The sequence below is a fragment of the Dipteris shenzhenensis genome, chromosome 30, assembly GCF_047967505.1.
Source record: "Dipteris shenzhenensis isolate YYH24624 ecotype China chromosome 30, Dip_SZ_1.0, whole genome shotgun sequence".
Lineage (NCBI taxonomy): Eukaryota > Viridiplantae > Streptophyta > Polypodiopsida > Gleicheniales > Dipteridaceae > Dipteris > Dipteris shenzhenensis.
The window spans coordinates 27,151,887-27,167,647 of record NC_141625.1 but is presented as its reverse complement, the minus strand read 5'-3'; the positions used below and the strand labels follow the sequence as shown (position 1 = coordinate 27,167,647).

Genomic DNA, 15,761 nt, shown 5'->3' with positions numbered 1-15,761 from the left:
TCTTTTTAGTTCTTAGGTTTATTCTATTTTTGGCGTTGATCTACTATTAGGTACTTGTTAACTTTAGTTTATTTTAGTTTTTTTTTTTTTTTCAAGAAAGAGACTTCTATTAAGTAAGAGAAAAAACCCGCGAGAGCAAGCTCAAAGCGGAATACATCATGAAATTATGAGGATAAATAAACCCTCTCAAAATGAGGTGATAAACAACCAAGCTGAGGCTGAAAGTGCCACCTCAACCCTGTAGGAGTCTCAAAGAAGAAAGGAGAATCCTTTCATTCCCTGAAGAAAGAAGCCCTCCTAGTAATAGTTACGCTGAAATGCCGAAACGGCGCAACAAAGGCCTGAAACTGCGTTTCCCCCGTGCCAGACCTCTCGAAACGCGAAACGGCCCGAAACACGAAACGCAGATTGAAACGGCGATCTGAAACGCCGAAACGGCATCTGAAATGCTGTTTCAGACCCGAAACGTGTCGTTTTTGGTGTCGTTTCGGGCCTGACCTAAAAACAGGGCAAAACATAAAAAACGCCGCGCGCCTCGTTGCGTTTTTCTGCTCTTTTGCATGCTGCTCTCCCCCACGATTTCTTGGCCCGTCTGGTTCTCTCTGGAGTCCCGAGTCCCAGCCCTACGAATGATGATGAGGAGGAGGAGGCTGAGGTTGAGTCTCAGGATGAGGATGAGCTTATTATTTGATCATATATGATATCATCCTCGATGTAGCCTTTTTTGGGTTTCAGCTTTCTTTTTGTTACTATGACATTTGGGCTTTGAAAGCTGAATTACCATTTATGAATCATGATTGGTTTCTTAAATATCATGAATCATGAATCATTTTTCCATTTTGTAACTTGTTATAGGATTTATAAATTACTCCACCTTGCGTAATTGAAATTTGCATTGTGTGATTGGTTGAACAATGAAACTTGAATCTTCAAAGTTCAAAGTTACAATCAATATTAATGGTACTAGGTAGAGCTATAGCTTATTGTGCACTTTTTTTGAAGCTAGAGCACTCTAAATGTGTGTATGCATTACTCTAAACCCCCTTTTGTAAACCCCCTTGATGATGTGGCGTTTCCCCGTTTCACCCCCTCTCAAAAATCTTGAAACGTTTCCGTTTCCGTTTCTGTTTCCCGTTTCCCGTTTCCGTTTCCTTGTTTCGTGTCACTCTGCTCCTAGTTGAGGCTGCACGGGAGTCTCCCTGCATACTCGTCCATATGGCCATCAAGGTATGTATGGTGTCTGTCCAGATAGTCTGTCCAGATACTAGCCAATGTGTGCGAGGGATGAACCTGAGTTCCCTCCAATGTCTTTGTGCATCAGGCTCTCTAGATATGCCAGGCTGCTATGCTCGCTAGAATCTCTCAAGAGGTATCCACAGAGGCATGTACTGCTGCAAAATGAAGGTGTGGTATCACATCCAAAGAACATGACTCAACCTGATGATGTCAAATCGAAATGGCCCGAGAGGAGTCAAGTCTCTCATAGAATACCTGAGGCCTTGTAAGAGAGCGAAACCACGGAGCCCTATGTCATAAAGAATGGGGAGTTGTAAACTACTCGGTGCTTTCTATCAATTCAGACAACGGATTTTGCAGAGGCCTAGGACCTAGATACAAGACTCAAGAGCATATGTACAAGGTAGACAACAAAAAAGAGGACTCCAAGCTCAGGTTTCAACTCCTGGCTTGCCCCATCCACAAGGAAGAAACTTGCAACAATCACCACTTACATCCAACATTAGAGACAAGCACTAGTTTCTAGAAAGATAGTAGAAACAACATGAAATAGTGCTGTAAAAGAGATAAACTTGACAATACAGGCTCCCTTCGTGACTTGACCCTTTTGTAGATGAAGTCCTTGATGCCTCTGAAGCTACCTTGGGTGAGAAGAGTGTGGAAATGGGGCTGGAATGAGAACAGCTTAGAAAAACAGCCTGTAGGCTAGAGAGAGAAAGCTTTTATGGAGTGATAGCTGTAGAGAGAGAGTGCCAATGCTGATCCCAAGGGAGGAGATGTAAGAGAGGAGCTGCTGCTGTTCCAGAGGTGCACAGAAAGGCAGATTTCTGCAAGGGAAATGGGCTGGAACAGTAGAGAGAGAAATTCTGCAGTAGAGAGAGAAAGACTGCAGCAGGAGAGAGAAAGGGGCTGTGGCTGGTCCAGGCTAGGTGAAGGAGAGAGGATGCTGCTGCTGTTCCAGAAGAGCTGAGAGGGGGCAGATTTTTGGAGAGGAGGGGCTGGAACTGTAGAGAGAGAATGTGCTGTTGTAGAGAGAGAAAGTGCTGCTGAGGTGAGAGAATGGCCTGGGGAGAAGCTGGCTGCACCCAAGGAGCTGGAGAGGTTCTGTTGCATCATCCAAAAGGAGGGAGAAGAAAAGTGACGAAATTTTCATGTGTGGAATGAAGGGGAGAGGCCTTCTTTTATAGGCTCAGCCCCCCCCCTAGGCCTAGAGTGGAAGGTGGACACTTGTCCCAGATTTTTGGTGGGCTGCAGTCCCAAAGAGGACAGCCCACAACCTGCGCCAAATCTACCAGATTTGGGGCCAAACACTTGGCCTGCATGCCCTGCCACTTGCCATGCATGCTGCCACATGTGTGGGACAGGTGGACTGACCTGCCAGCTCAGATTCCATGCGGCAGTCTGCCACGTGTCAGCTGCCACGTCACTCCCAAAAACCCTAAAATTTCAAAGTTGTCAGAATTTAATTCTGATCGCACCCACGGGTTCCTAACAGCTTAGACTATCTATTGACGTACTCTAAGGTCATAACTGAGCCATACTGAGCTCATTTGTTTGTCGTCTTATCTTGTATCTCCATTACTCTTGGCATGCTGCCAGGCCCACACCCAAAGCTCAGGGAACATTCTCTTGAATGGTTCCTAGGTCGGTATGCAATCTGTGCATTTGATTGGTCCCATGTTTGGGTACTCAGGTGGGGTGTGGTTTCCAGATGTTCCTCTCAAAGAGAGGCCATCACTCTTGTGGGTCACTAATGCCCATAACCCCAAGCAAGGGGGTCCACCCTCAAATGCTAGACCTAGTCCCCATTGTTCGTAACTAAACAGTAGGAAAACATTTCATTTCTTAATAAGCATACTACTGAAAAACAAAAAGAAATAGTACGAAGCAAGTGGATACATGTTGAAGCAGGATGACAGGAGTGGGCAAAGTGACTGAGAATCTTGGCTACCCCCATCCAAATCATCCTCGCCAGTGTGCAATCCCATAAGCAATGCTGAATAGTCTCCAAAGCAGAGAGGCAACGAGGGTAAGTAGGGTCCGCTCCGAACCGGGATCTCCAAAGTTTCATTGCAATCCCACCATGGATAGAAAGCCAAAAGAAAAGAGTGATCTTTCTATGCTTGTGGGATTTCCAGAGTCTCTTCCAGAAGCACCTGTGCAAATCCGTAGTGATATTAAATGTCTCCCAATGAGGAACTTTGGAAGGTCTTCAACCTCTACTACTGAGCTGGAATCTCGTGGCATTACTGACCGTGTAACGAAAGAAGGGGATGCTCTTCTCTCGATGCCCTGCGTCAATCCACTCCCACTCTCCAGGGTTCCATTGCAAATACCTAATGGGAACTCCCCCGTAGAGCCAAAGCCTCCAAGATCCGGTGGAGAGAAGCCGGGGATTTGGGGATCGAGGAACCAAGTTTATTTGAGTTTAGCTGTGCTATGTATAAAAAATAATAAACAAATAAAAATAACTAATAAATTAAATGAAAATAATTGTCCCTTGTATTTGGATGGGTGTTTCGTTTGTTTTCTTATATGTACCTTGCTTTATCTTTATTCCCTTGTGCTAACATTAGTTATTGTTTCTTTCTTCTTCTTTTACAATGTAAATTTTGTAATGAAAATTTAACCTAATCTCTCTCTCTCTCTCTCTCTCTCTCTGTGTAAATTTTCTAATGGAAATTTAACCTAATCTCTCTCTCTCTCTCTCTCTCTCTCCCCCCTCATTTTTTCTTTGATTTTTTTGCTTTATTTCTTCCCTTTTGCTTTGAAAGGCAGCTTATGCTTGGGAACTAATGAGAACATAAGCGTAGCTTTGCTTACTAAGTTATTTTTATTTTTATTTTCTCATTTACTCATAATTTTATCTTTAGCCGCTTACAAACTCCCTTCTTTCCTTTGTCTTTTGTTTATAAAAAATTCTAATTTGTAAGATTGGATATATTTGAGTTTTATGAAGGTATGTGTGTGTGCGCGCGTGTGTGTGTGGACATAACATGTCTAATCATGATGGTTCCGTAGTTTTTTGGACGCATGGAATCCGTGGCCTTATGGCTTGGGATATTGGTGTGAGGAAAAACGGTGCAAACCATGCAAGCAAATGTATTGAAAACTTAAAATGGAGCAAGAAAATGGTGGGAGAGACTTTCTCCTAAATGGTGCATGCACAACTAAAGTGAAAAGACAAGAAAAGGACATAATATGCTGAACCCTAGCAGCCCTTAGGCAATCCCAAAGAAGGGAGCAGCTTTTTGGACGCATGGAATCCGTGGCCTTATGGCTTGGGATATTGGTGTGAGGAAAAACGGTGCAAACCATGCAAGCAAATGTATTGAAAACTTAAAATGGAGCAAGACAATGGTGGGAGAGACTTTCTCCTAAATGGTGCATGCACAACTAAAGTGAAAAGACGAGAAAATGACATAATATGCCGAACCCTAGCAGCCCTTAGGCAATCCCAAAGAAGGGAGCAGCTTGTGATGTGGCATGAGGACATTGTACAACAAATATAGCTGGGTAGAGTGCCCCCATGGCGTGAGCTTGACTTAGCTAGATGCAGAGTTACTGAGCATATACATCTGCCATTCACATGGCAAACTTGCCTAGAGGGGCAAATGCTTGTTTATGTACATGATATAAGTTGTACTCATGCACATACTAATCTGATACCATATTGGAGTGTTGTATGGAACATGATGATGAATATGTACACAGCTTTATCTATTAGGGTTAGGGTTTGACCCTATGCTCTATATCTGTGGTTTTCACCATCCTTAACAATGATGTCTACAAGATCTTCCAAGAAGAAATGGAAGAGATGAGTCATGATTTTAGTGCTCCAGACAATAAGAAGGTGGTAGTTTTACACGTTGATATTTGGATGATAAACATGGGCACGGTCCAAGAACCCAAGAACTGTCAAACCAGCACTGCCCAATTCATTAATTCCTGAACACAGTGTTCTACCTGTTGTTTGTTTGTTGGAGAAAGGGAGATCCTTATGGGAAACAAGGATGTTGCTGTGGGAATGAAGCCAAACCTGATGGTCTACTTGTGGGTGCTTTATGGAATCAAACAATAATGTAAGGGGGAAAGAGCACGGAGATAGAGGAAAACGAGGGGCCATTGAAGGGCAAAACAAACAGAGGGAAGCACAGTGGAAGGAGCCCTGCTGGGCTACGCAGGAAAGAGGGAAGAAGGGGTTCCAGAGGGCAGGAGGGTCAAGGGGAGGAAGGGCCCCATTTGGCATTTGGCAGGGGCTGGTGGGTGTACGGGCCAGCTGTGGCCTAGGCGAAGCAGAGGAGGCTTGGGTAAGGTGGAAAGGGCAGAAAAGGAGCAGAAAGAAAAGCTGCTCGGGGAGTGTGGAGGTGGGAAAGGATAAAAGGGGGAGGTGGGGGGACCAGCCTGACAGGGGAGAGTTGAGAAGGGGGAGGGAAGAAGTGCAAAGTGGGCTGAGGGGAAGGAAGGGGTGAAGGGATTTGAGAAAAAGTTTTTTTTTTTTTGGGGGGGGGGGGAGCGGGGGGTCAAGAGGTTTAGTACTGAGATTCCTTTCGGGTATATGATTGCAGCTTGTTCTTCATCTTCAAAGGAATGTGCAAATAACAGCTAGCTCATTAGTTAGTTATGAATTTACTTCAGGATTTGTCGCCTATATATACCAGAATGCTAGATTTTAGCAACTGCTTTGCTTACAAATTAAAATTTTCATTTGAAGTTGTATGTCGAGCTTACTTGTTTCTAATTTCAGTCATGATTAGCAAGTTACTTTGTAAGGCCTGATTTGCTTAATGTGTTACTTTCTCTAAGACAGGACAACACATATGGCTGACTCAGTTCTGTTCTTTTCTTCTGCTAGTTTTCATTTCTTCCAGTTCAAAGGAGAGCGAAACATACAAACCAACTGCTTCTCAGTTGGCATAAGCCAATGCTTTTTGCTAATAGTACACCACTCTTTCTGAAAAATATGAAATATGTTCTAGCTCAGTATTGGGAAGCCCGTATCCTGAGATATGAAACATTGAGCGAGGTCCTTAACTTGAGAAAACAAAAACCAAAAGTGTGCATCTGGTGGAACATGATTAAAATTTGTTTGCCTTCAAGTGTAGAGTTCTGGTGCCAATTTTATTGTTCATTAAAATGGCTTCATCTTTTCTCTCATTTTGTTTCACAGGCAGTATACAAAGATAAATTCTACGAACCAAACTTTAGTCAAGGAAGATAGCAATTTAAAACCTGTTCACAGACATTGTATCACAATGGATGAAGCTGCAAATTTCATAAATTCAAAGGCTGATCAATTGATGGTGTCAGATATGTGTTTCCAGTCTGACAAACGCAATATTATTTTGCCTTTGTCACAACAAACCTCTGTTGGCTTGGAAGTTGATGGTTCATGTAATAAGGGGAATGTGGTTTTGTCAAGTCAAGAAAAACCTGTATCACCTGACTTGAGACCAAGCCTTGGCAATGATAAGAGCATCTGTGTACATACTGGCATTCAGGTTGAAATGCAGGGGAATGCGGTTTTGTCAAGTCAAGAAAATTTTGTATCTCCCGACTTGAGACCAAGCATTAGCAACGACAAGAGCATCTGTGTAGATGCTGGCACTCAGGACCCTAAGAAAGTTGTTGCAAGTGGCAATACCATTGCTTCGAACATTGCTGGAAGCAACAGCAGCGTGGTGGGCTGTCTCTCTCTTTCTCTCTCTCTCACACACACACACACACACACACACACACACACACACACACACTCTCTCTCTCTCTTGTTCTTTTGTGTAAACTGTGTGTGTGTGCACGCGCGCGCTGTGCTTGCACGCTTTCCAGTGGGTCTCTATTCAAACTTATATTTCACCAGTTAGTGCAAATGTGATTTTTATTTTAATTTTTTTCACCAGTCTACGCAAGTGGTAAGACTCTGTGAATGAGCTATAGGTCAAGGGTTCAATCCCTCCCAGCAAATGTGAGTATTAAAGATGAAGGTGTGATTTGCTATAGCTGTCATTATTACTTTTGAGTGCAAACTAAGTGCTGAACATCCTTTTAATTTCTGTATTGCCTTTTCTTCTTTGTAAGTATAGGGCCACAAAGTAGATTGTATCTTGCTATGTGCTTTTGGGTTTTCTTAGTGTCACTTAATTGAATCTCTTTCTTGTGTTTTCGTTTTGGACATTCACATTTTTGCAAGTAGCACAAAGGATGGATGGAATGTTCCCTTGTATGTACTAAGTTATAATTTCAACAGATAATTGGAAGAAGGCAATAAAGAGATGAATATTTGTGGCAGCATTCCTGTCGGACGTGTACTGATGACTTGAGCTAGTAATCGGAGGCTAAGCAGGAAAGCTAGTAGGGTTCTTGCCTTGTTGCATAGCAGTACGTTGGTTGTGTCTAGGAGGAGTTGGATATTTTTTATGTGTGGGGTCTCATTATGCCAACTTATTCTATCAATCCTATTGCTGCCAGGTCTCCTCTGCCTTATGGATTAGGTCCTTGTCATCGAGGTGAAACCATTGCCATGGCGCCTCACCACTTTGTAGAGGTCTCTGGAAGTGGAATTCTTGATATCAAATATTTTGCAGATAGATTTGTTGTTATGAGAACCTGATGTGCTCACAAGTGTGAGCACCATTGTGCCCTTAAAGGATAGCCAGGTATTGAAATTGAGACACCGCTTAGAGAACAAGAGCTTCCTGTTCTAGCCTTTGAATGGAGTTCATTGTTGTTGAGAAGAGGACAATGTAGCCACAGCCCACAAAGTTGATTTATATAACTTTTTATTTTCAAGAGCCCTCTACGAAGGCAGGGTGACACTTGAACAAGGGAGGAAGAAAAGGGGCAAGGGGGATTTGGCGAGCAACTGGGAAGGGAGGATCAAAAGAGGTGCAGCCTTTTAAGAACACAGTGGAGTGGGGGTAGCATGCTGTGACAGCAGCATAGTAGAGCATGAGTTGGAGTAAATCTTTGCTCGTTTTTATGGGTAATGATATGTTGAATTCACTCTGTGTTTAATTTCAGCCTTGTTTGTGACTTACTGGGCCTCTTACCTCTTATTTAAAACAATAACAAACACAACATAGTGGTCTTTGCAGGAAGGCAATGTGCAGTCATGCGAGTTTGGGTGTGTGTTTGTACCTTTCTGTTAGCGGCAACCTTCAGCTATGCTTATTGTAACAATTACTGCCGAATTTGACTACCCTGGCAGGCTAAATTTAAACGTATTGTCCAACTCAGTTTCTGACTTCAAATAATGTGTGCCTAGTCTATAGGTTAGAGAGTGAAACCTTGAGGATTGGATCCAGGATGCACCTGAGCAATGGTAGTTTTTGGTTGTGCTGAACCTTTTGAGGTTCTTAAATAAGATATATAATACTACTCTTCTCTATGTTTGCTTAGTCTTCAAACAAGTTCTTGGGATCCTTGGACCATACTAAGGTTGCAAATTCCCAAGATATTCTGATGTCCTTACATAAGTCAGTACTATTTCAAAGAAACGAGGACACTTCCGTTTACGATTTGTGACACTACTAAATCTAAATGTATCCTTCATACAGCTGTGTATTTGACTTCAGATAATGCGTGCTTAGTCTAGGTTAGAGACTGGTTAATGTCATGGGCTACACAATGGCAGCCTTGTGACACTTGAAGCAAAGGGATTGCTCCTCGTCCTTTGTTGAGTTACAATTTCTGTAAGATCACCTAAGGGTCCCAGCTTTTATGATTGAGAGACAACTGAGCCCAGATGCACTTGGATCCACATGATATCCTAGAGATGTCTATCTCCTTTTACTAGCAGCTCTTTTAGGCAGAGGAAGAGACCTCAGAGGTGCTGGTAGCTGGGAGAAGGGCTGGGTCCACGTCCCCTCTATGGTCACCCTAGGCAGTATGTGTCTAGTTAGAATCACTCTTCATGAAGAGGATCCTTAGAGGCCCTTAAAGGCTCTCCCAGATGCACTCGGATTCACATGATATCCTAGAGATGTCTATCTCCTTTTAGTAGCAGCTCTTTTAGGCAGAGGAGGATACCCAAGAGGTGTTGGTAGCTGGGAGAAGGGCTGGGCCCACATCCCCTCTATGGTCACCCTAGGCAGTATGGGTCTAGTTAGAATCATTCTTCACGAAGAGGAACCTTAGAGGCACTTATGACAACCTTTGTTGGAGAGAGAAAATCGCGACAATCCACAAGGAAGCAAAAGAGTCATTGTGTTCTCCACCCCCATCTCCATCATTTGGTATTAGGACAGGTTTCCTCTTGCTCTCCCAGCCCTGCCCTCACCTCCATGCTCCATTCCAAGATCAGGTGCACGATTCTATCGTGAACAAGTGGGCTGGTCAACCAGTCTCTGACCCATTGCTGCTGTTTTCTGCCTGGTCAAGTCCTTCTGGAGTGTTTGCACAGTGTTCGAGCCGTTTTTCAGCATGCTGCCACTGCAGGCCATTTTTGACCTGGTCAACTAGGTCACGAAGCTGCTACAGGCTTTTCAGACCTGCTTTTAGGGTTTTGCCATCACCTGCATGGTTTCAAGACCTTTTTAAAGGTTTTGCCATCAGCTGCCTCTAGTACAGGCCTGGGCGCCTCTTTTGGAGTAGTCCTGGAGCGCTATAGTGCTGGCCAACCATTTTTAGGGCCTGTTTGTGTGAAATTCAACTGCTGAATCTGTTTTTTATCAGGCTGCACCTGGTTTTGGTGGTTTCCGACTGGTTTCCAAGCTTTTATCCCCTGATCGCCCACTTTTTTGGAGACTTGGAGCTGCTCCCTTCAATTTCTGTCAAGTTGCCTCTATTTTTGAGCATTTACCTGATTTTGTAGGTTAAAATCAGGACTGTTTTTTTTGTTCCAGCTGGGCTAGTGTAGTTTGTGCCTCCTCTAGTGCTTATACAGTTCTGTATTCTCCTCTTTTAGTCCCAGTAGGGGTTTTAAAAACTCTGTTTTTCCTTCGGCTGTGAAGCCCTCACTGAGGGGGGTGCATTTGCCTTTATTTTCCTCTTTTAGTCCCAGTAGGGGTTTTAAAAACTCTGTTTTTCTTCGGCTGTGAAGCCCTTTCTGAGGGGGGTGCATTTGCCTTTATTTTGGTTGAGTTTAGTCACGATTCAGTCACTTTTGGGGCAGATTTCGAGGTGTTTTGCTGTCTACATTTCTGTGATAAATCCCTTGTAAGGATTTAGTCCTCTGTCGCTCACATTTAGAGTTTTCTTGTCCTGAGACTTTTGTTCTCCATTGCCCACTTTGTTGGTCACCCTGCCAAGGAGATTTTTCGTTTGCAGGTACAGTCAGAATGCAGGTGAGGTTGTGCATTGTTTAGCCAAGCATTGGCTAGTGGGGTGGTCTGGTTTTGCTGAAGCACAGAAATTTGTCAGATCACAGCAGCATATAGAACTAATAGATACTGCACAAAAGCAATTGCAACTTGTACCCAATGGGCTGTCTTTTTTGCATTCAAAAACTTCAATATCTTGCTACTTGTCTTACCAGGAGAGTTCTATTCGTCTATTTTCCCATTCTTAGTTGTTTGCCCATGAAAGCAGTACTTACATGCCATTACAAGAATCATGCTGCCTCTCTCGGTGACCGCATCTTCACATATTGTGATGGGATTGCAATTTGAAATTTAGTGCACGTCAAACACCTTTCCTATCAAGCCTTGCGTGTAGTGGAACATATATTTTGCATAAAGAATTCTTGCACTGAATATGTTCTACTGTCTCAGCATACCTACAATTCCATTATGGTGTAGATTCTGTCATGAAAGGATGCTCTACCAGGTGACTTATTTTACCCCCTTCAAATTAAGTATCAGACAGTATTGTTAACATTATACTAATACAATTTTTTTTTTGGGGGCAGAATTTGGAATCAAGAGAGACCGGAAGAATGGAAGAAACAGTGCTGAGTGCTGAAGCACTTAAAGAAGTAAATGATGAAAAGTCAGTTTGTACTCTGAAGCCAGAAGAGTTGGTTGAGGAGGAAGCCATACCGAAGGTTCATGCCGTGAGTTCAGCAGACCTGGGATTTTGTGGAGCAAATGCCAGTCCAGAGTCTTCAATGCATACGAGGGCCAGAAAGGAAGTAAACAGTTTGGATGAGGCTGGAGCTTTTTTAAGTCAACAGGCTGCCTTCAGAATTGTGAAAAAAAGACGGAAGGTTGTTTCAAAGGAACTGGTGTGCAGAACTTCTCTCTTCCCCTAAAGGAAGTCTTTTATATGGGTGGCCATCATCTTTCATTTTAGCAAGCTTTTGCATCTGTGTCTTCAACAATATAATACATCTTACAGTTTCCTTATTTTCGTTTTGTATAGAAAATGAAAGCCTTGACATTGTGGACAAGACTGGTAGAGTTCATTAGATATATCTAAGTCTTGACATTGTGGACAGCACAGATTTCTTTAGACTGGTAGAGTTCGTTAGATATATCTGCTGAACAATGTATTCTGTGTGAGATTCAACAGTCTCTGCCTAAAGTTTAACGTCTGAGGTTTAGGAACAATGTATTATGTGTGAGATATAACAGTCTATGCCTAAATTCTAATGTTTGACGTGTAGAATGAATGTGCTGTTGTGAAACTGTCCAAATGTTTTGTATGCTGTGTCCTGGCTCATCATGAATAAAAGCATTATCTAGAATAGTAAAGGGAGACTCCAAGGTTAGAATATTTAGTTGGTTTTTCTAGTAACTTGAAAATACCGACTGCTGTTAATAGGGGTCAGTTGAGTAAATGCAGCTATGGTGAACATGTGGACAGTGGTGTCAACCATTTTAGTCTGAAGCATGGTAGATGTGATCAGCTGGTCATATGCCACGGAGCCTTGGGAAAGTTTGTCAAGGTAAAGTAAAACTCAATGCATGCATAGATCTGCCCAGGCACAATGTTGCATTGCACACCCAAGCAGCACTGCCTATGGAGGGTCCCAATCCGAAGGCCTAACAGCGCACAGGGCTGGCAGGATTGAAGAATGCAGGAATAAATAACACATGGAGATCCAAGATCACAGCATTATTTGGGGTCAAGTGTGTTAGGATTTTGTTCTTCAACAGCTGCCAAGAAGCAAAGAAGTGTGTTGCCATTGTAGACAGGATGGACTCCAAAAACTTACCCCCCGGCTGCCTAGTCAAGCCCTATTGCTAGTCGCCACATGTCATTCTTGGACTCCTGTAGGACCTTAACACCATTGTCCATGAGGGTAGGCATCTATCCCCAACACCAACCATTAGGCCCACATGGGATTTTTATCTTTATGAAAGTTGGGTCAAACGATCTCCCCCACACAAGGAGCTCCACATGATATCTCACGGTCAGTCTGTGACCATGTCACATGCATTACCCCCCCAGGCATACATGACAGCCACAAATGGAAATGTGCTGTCCATCAGGCGTCAAATTTCACAATAGCTGTCACACACAGTTGCCTTAGAACAGACACCCTGGCAGGAGCACTGAGCTGCCAGCTGTGATCAAGTTCGCAGAGTCTGCTGGAACACCTGTGTCTCTGATACCACTTGAAAGAGCCATAGTGTGCCATATGGGCACGCACTTATGCTGCCTATGGAGCGTCCTAAACCTCAAAGCCTAGCCATGCACATCTTTAACAGAGCTTGCGGGACATTGAGGGTCTAACACCAAGCCAATATATTCTAAGACTACCTCCTGCACACTCCCTCTATGGGAATACCCAAGCCCAAATGCACATCATTTATGGACCTCTATAGGGTCCCAACACTATCATCCACAAGGGTGTGGGGGTCTATCGCTAGCATGTGTTTATGCGTGCTTGCTGATGTTCTTGAACTTTTCTGACGCTTTGTTGCAAACAAAAGTAATTTTAAAGTAAAGAACTCATTGTATGTCTCTATGGACATGTCTATGCAGATTGAACTTATTGCAGAATATCAACCTCGTCTGGACTTCTTGTACAAGCAGATTGCAGAATGTAATGCGGATATGATGACACTTATAGCAGGTAATGCTTTTATGATTGTATGCAAATGTGGATGGTGAATATACTGATTGTGTCTTACTCTTTTGTGGGATAACATCTTGCAGGAGGTAAACCATCATTGCAGCTTGCGCTAAAAATTTGCAAGAAGGATTGTCAGAAGCAGAGGGTTTCATCTGATGTAAGTCTAGATCAGCAGGAGAAAATCTCAACAGATTCACATGTCATAGACCAAGGAGAAACCATTGCAAAAAGGAGGCGTATTGCAAAAGAGAATTTTCAGATGCTGAAAAGCTCTATACAGGTGTACTAATGCTACAGTTGCGATGCAGATAAAAGGGTATTTGGCACATTTCAAATACGTGCATAAATCTCTTTAAACTGTTGTAATAATTGGGATTTTGTTGCAGGAATTGAGTGACGTTTGTAACAAGAATGATTGGCCTTCGCCGAGTTATGAGGTTCTTACCATCAAAAGCCAGCAAAGTAAGTGAAAAGAAAAAAAGTCCCTTGAAGTGGCAATTTTGTAATTACAATAGTTTTGTTTTCATATGGAGTCTGTCCCTGGTGGTCAACAAGGTGCCTGGGTTTAGTACCACCATTGTGATTCACTTAATCTTTGTTCCTCAGAGCAGAGCTTATATAGTGCAAAAGTGCAAATTCGAGGTACTCAATTTGATCTATCAATACCTGGAGAACTGAAGGATAGTGTCAAGGCAGCTACGGCATCTGCTGCAGCAAGTATGCTGAGTACACTTTATCTTATGAGAGCTAGAGGTGGTGTTCCATGGGATTTATCTGTGACTTCAATGTCACAAGGCTGAAGGGATATTGTGGACTCAACATATAAATGATCTCATAAAAGCAAGAAGAGGGGGTGCTGCATAGGTTTGATCCTTGATTCCACTATCGCAAGTGTGACGGGATATTGTGGACAAGATGCTTTGTGACAGTACAGAACTAGGTTTTGGGGTAATTTATTGCAATCTTGTTATAGAGAGAGTCAGAGAAAGTGGTGGCATCCTGGTAGAATGGATAGTGTGAGCCTCAGATCTGACATTTTTCTAATATTATTGCAATTTGTCATAAATAAGACTCCCATTTTGACTATGCTGTCTCAATGAGAATTTAAAGGCCTGTGAATGAAAAAAATGTACGCATCAGTGAATTCTCAAGGATCTTTTGTTGGTCGGAAAGGGGACAGCCAGAGCGGTAACACTTGTATATCAGGCCTTTGAGGATGTTTATTACAAAATGGAATATTTACGATCAATCTTCAAATATCAATTATACTCCACGTTTTATGACTAACATGAATGTGGTTGGAATTTTGGCAGAGTGCCTGTTGTTACTTTAAAGGCTTTTGGTTTCCTGGCCTGAAGTAAATTTTCTTCTGCATGAGCACACTCTGTGTTAACTTGTTCATATTCCAAGATTTTAACCAGTGTATAGTGTTGCGACAAAATAACTGTACGCAGAAATCCCCGCTAGAAGGGAAGGATTTTCTCACAATTCAAAAATAGTACAGTGCAACAATAGAGCCTCAATCGTGAATCTAAATATATGATGCAGGACAAAGTCATCCTAGACGAGAACAATAAACCCTAGATTTGTCCCTAAAGATTATGCTCATTTGTGAGGGGGCGCCGGACAAACATATAAATTTAAGTATATCAGCAAATGAGAAGTGGCCAAGTGGTTATCGTGGCAAATTCTCTACTCGTCTGCCTCCCAATTTTTTTTGGGTGGCCTTGGACTGCCGCCCAAGAAAAATCCTCTGCGGACAATTGAAATGGCATTTGAGGGCGGACAATTGAAATGGCAGCATGCTATTTGCGGATATCATTTTTGCTAGGATGTCCTCATTTGTGAACATGGTTGTAAGACACGTTAAGACACGACACGTTAGACACGCTTCAGACACGAGTGTCTAGTGTCTTAAAGATAAGACACGTAAGACACGCCCTTGTGATTATAATAATAAATATTTAATTAATATATGTATAAGTATACAAATGTACAACTTGCTAGCATAGCTCGCTGCTAGATTCTAGAAGTACAATAAGCTACACTTAAACAATGCAAGAAGGCACTTGTACAATGTAGTTAAGAGTCAAGACTCGTCACTCAAGACTTAAAACTTAAAGTTAAGACTTGCGCCTCGAGCTCGCAAGTATTGAGTACTTAAAGGTTTAAATGGACAATTGAATCTTGTCACATGTGATATGAATGAAATCGGCATTTGGATACATATAATTGAAATGAAACTTTCGACTCTCAAGACTCACATCTCTGAAGATTCATCCTAATCCGAATCTATGAGGTCACTCCCACTGCTAGATCCAAAGTCACCATTGATGATAGCATGGCTAAGTCAAACTCAATGTTGTTGTTACTCCCCACCCACTTTAAAAAAAAAAAAAAAGAGTGTCTAAAGGTGTCTCAAGGTAAGACACGTGTCTTAAGTGTCTTACGATAAGACACGAGTGTCTTAACAACCATGTTTGTGAATCCTACCTTAGTTATGACCAACTTCAAAATAGGATAAGAAGGAAGCTTGGGTTAGATAGAACACATTGAAATTACAAGAGAG

The 15,761-nt window shown here is 42.5% G+C and overlaps 1 protein-coding gene across 3 annotated transcripts in view; it reads left to right on the top strand.

Annotated features, from left to right (window-relative positions):
- Window positions 1–14,472, top strand: part of LOC147881910 (uncharacterized) — a 75,291-nt gene extending 60,819 nt beyond the window's left edge. The window contains exons 5-10 of one of the 3 annotated variants that reach the window (XM_087402101.1): window positions 6,407–6,917; window positions 11,081–11,377; window positions 13,102–13,192; window positions 13,276–13,472; window positions 13,579–13,654; window positions 13,799–14,472. In XM_087402101.1, the coding sequence (XP_087258227.1) occupies window positions 6,407–6,917; window positions 11,081–11,377; window positions 13,102–13,192; window positions 13,276–13,472; window positions 13,579–13,654; window positions 13,799–13,992 (1,366 nt within the window). In that variant the 3' untranslated portion in view covers window positions 13,993–14,472. Of the gene's footprint in view, window positions 1–6,406; window positions 6,918–11,080; window positions 11,396–13,101; window positions 13,193–13,275; window positions 13,473–13,578; window positions 13,655–13,798 lie in introns of all 3 variants that reach the window. The other 2 variants (XM_087402100.1, XM_087402102.1) reach the window with 2 other exon arrangements.
- The last annotated feature ends 1,289 nt before the right edge of the window (window positions 14,473–15,761 follow it).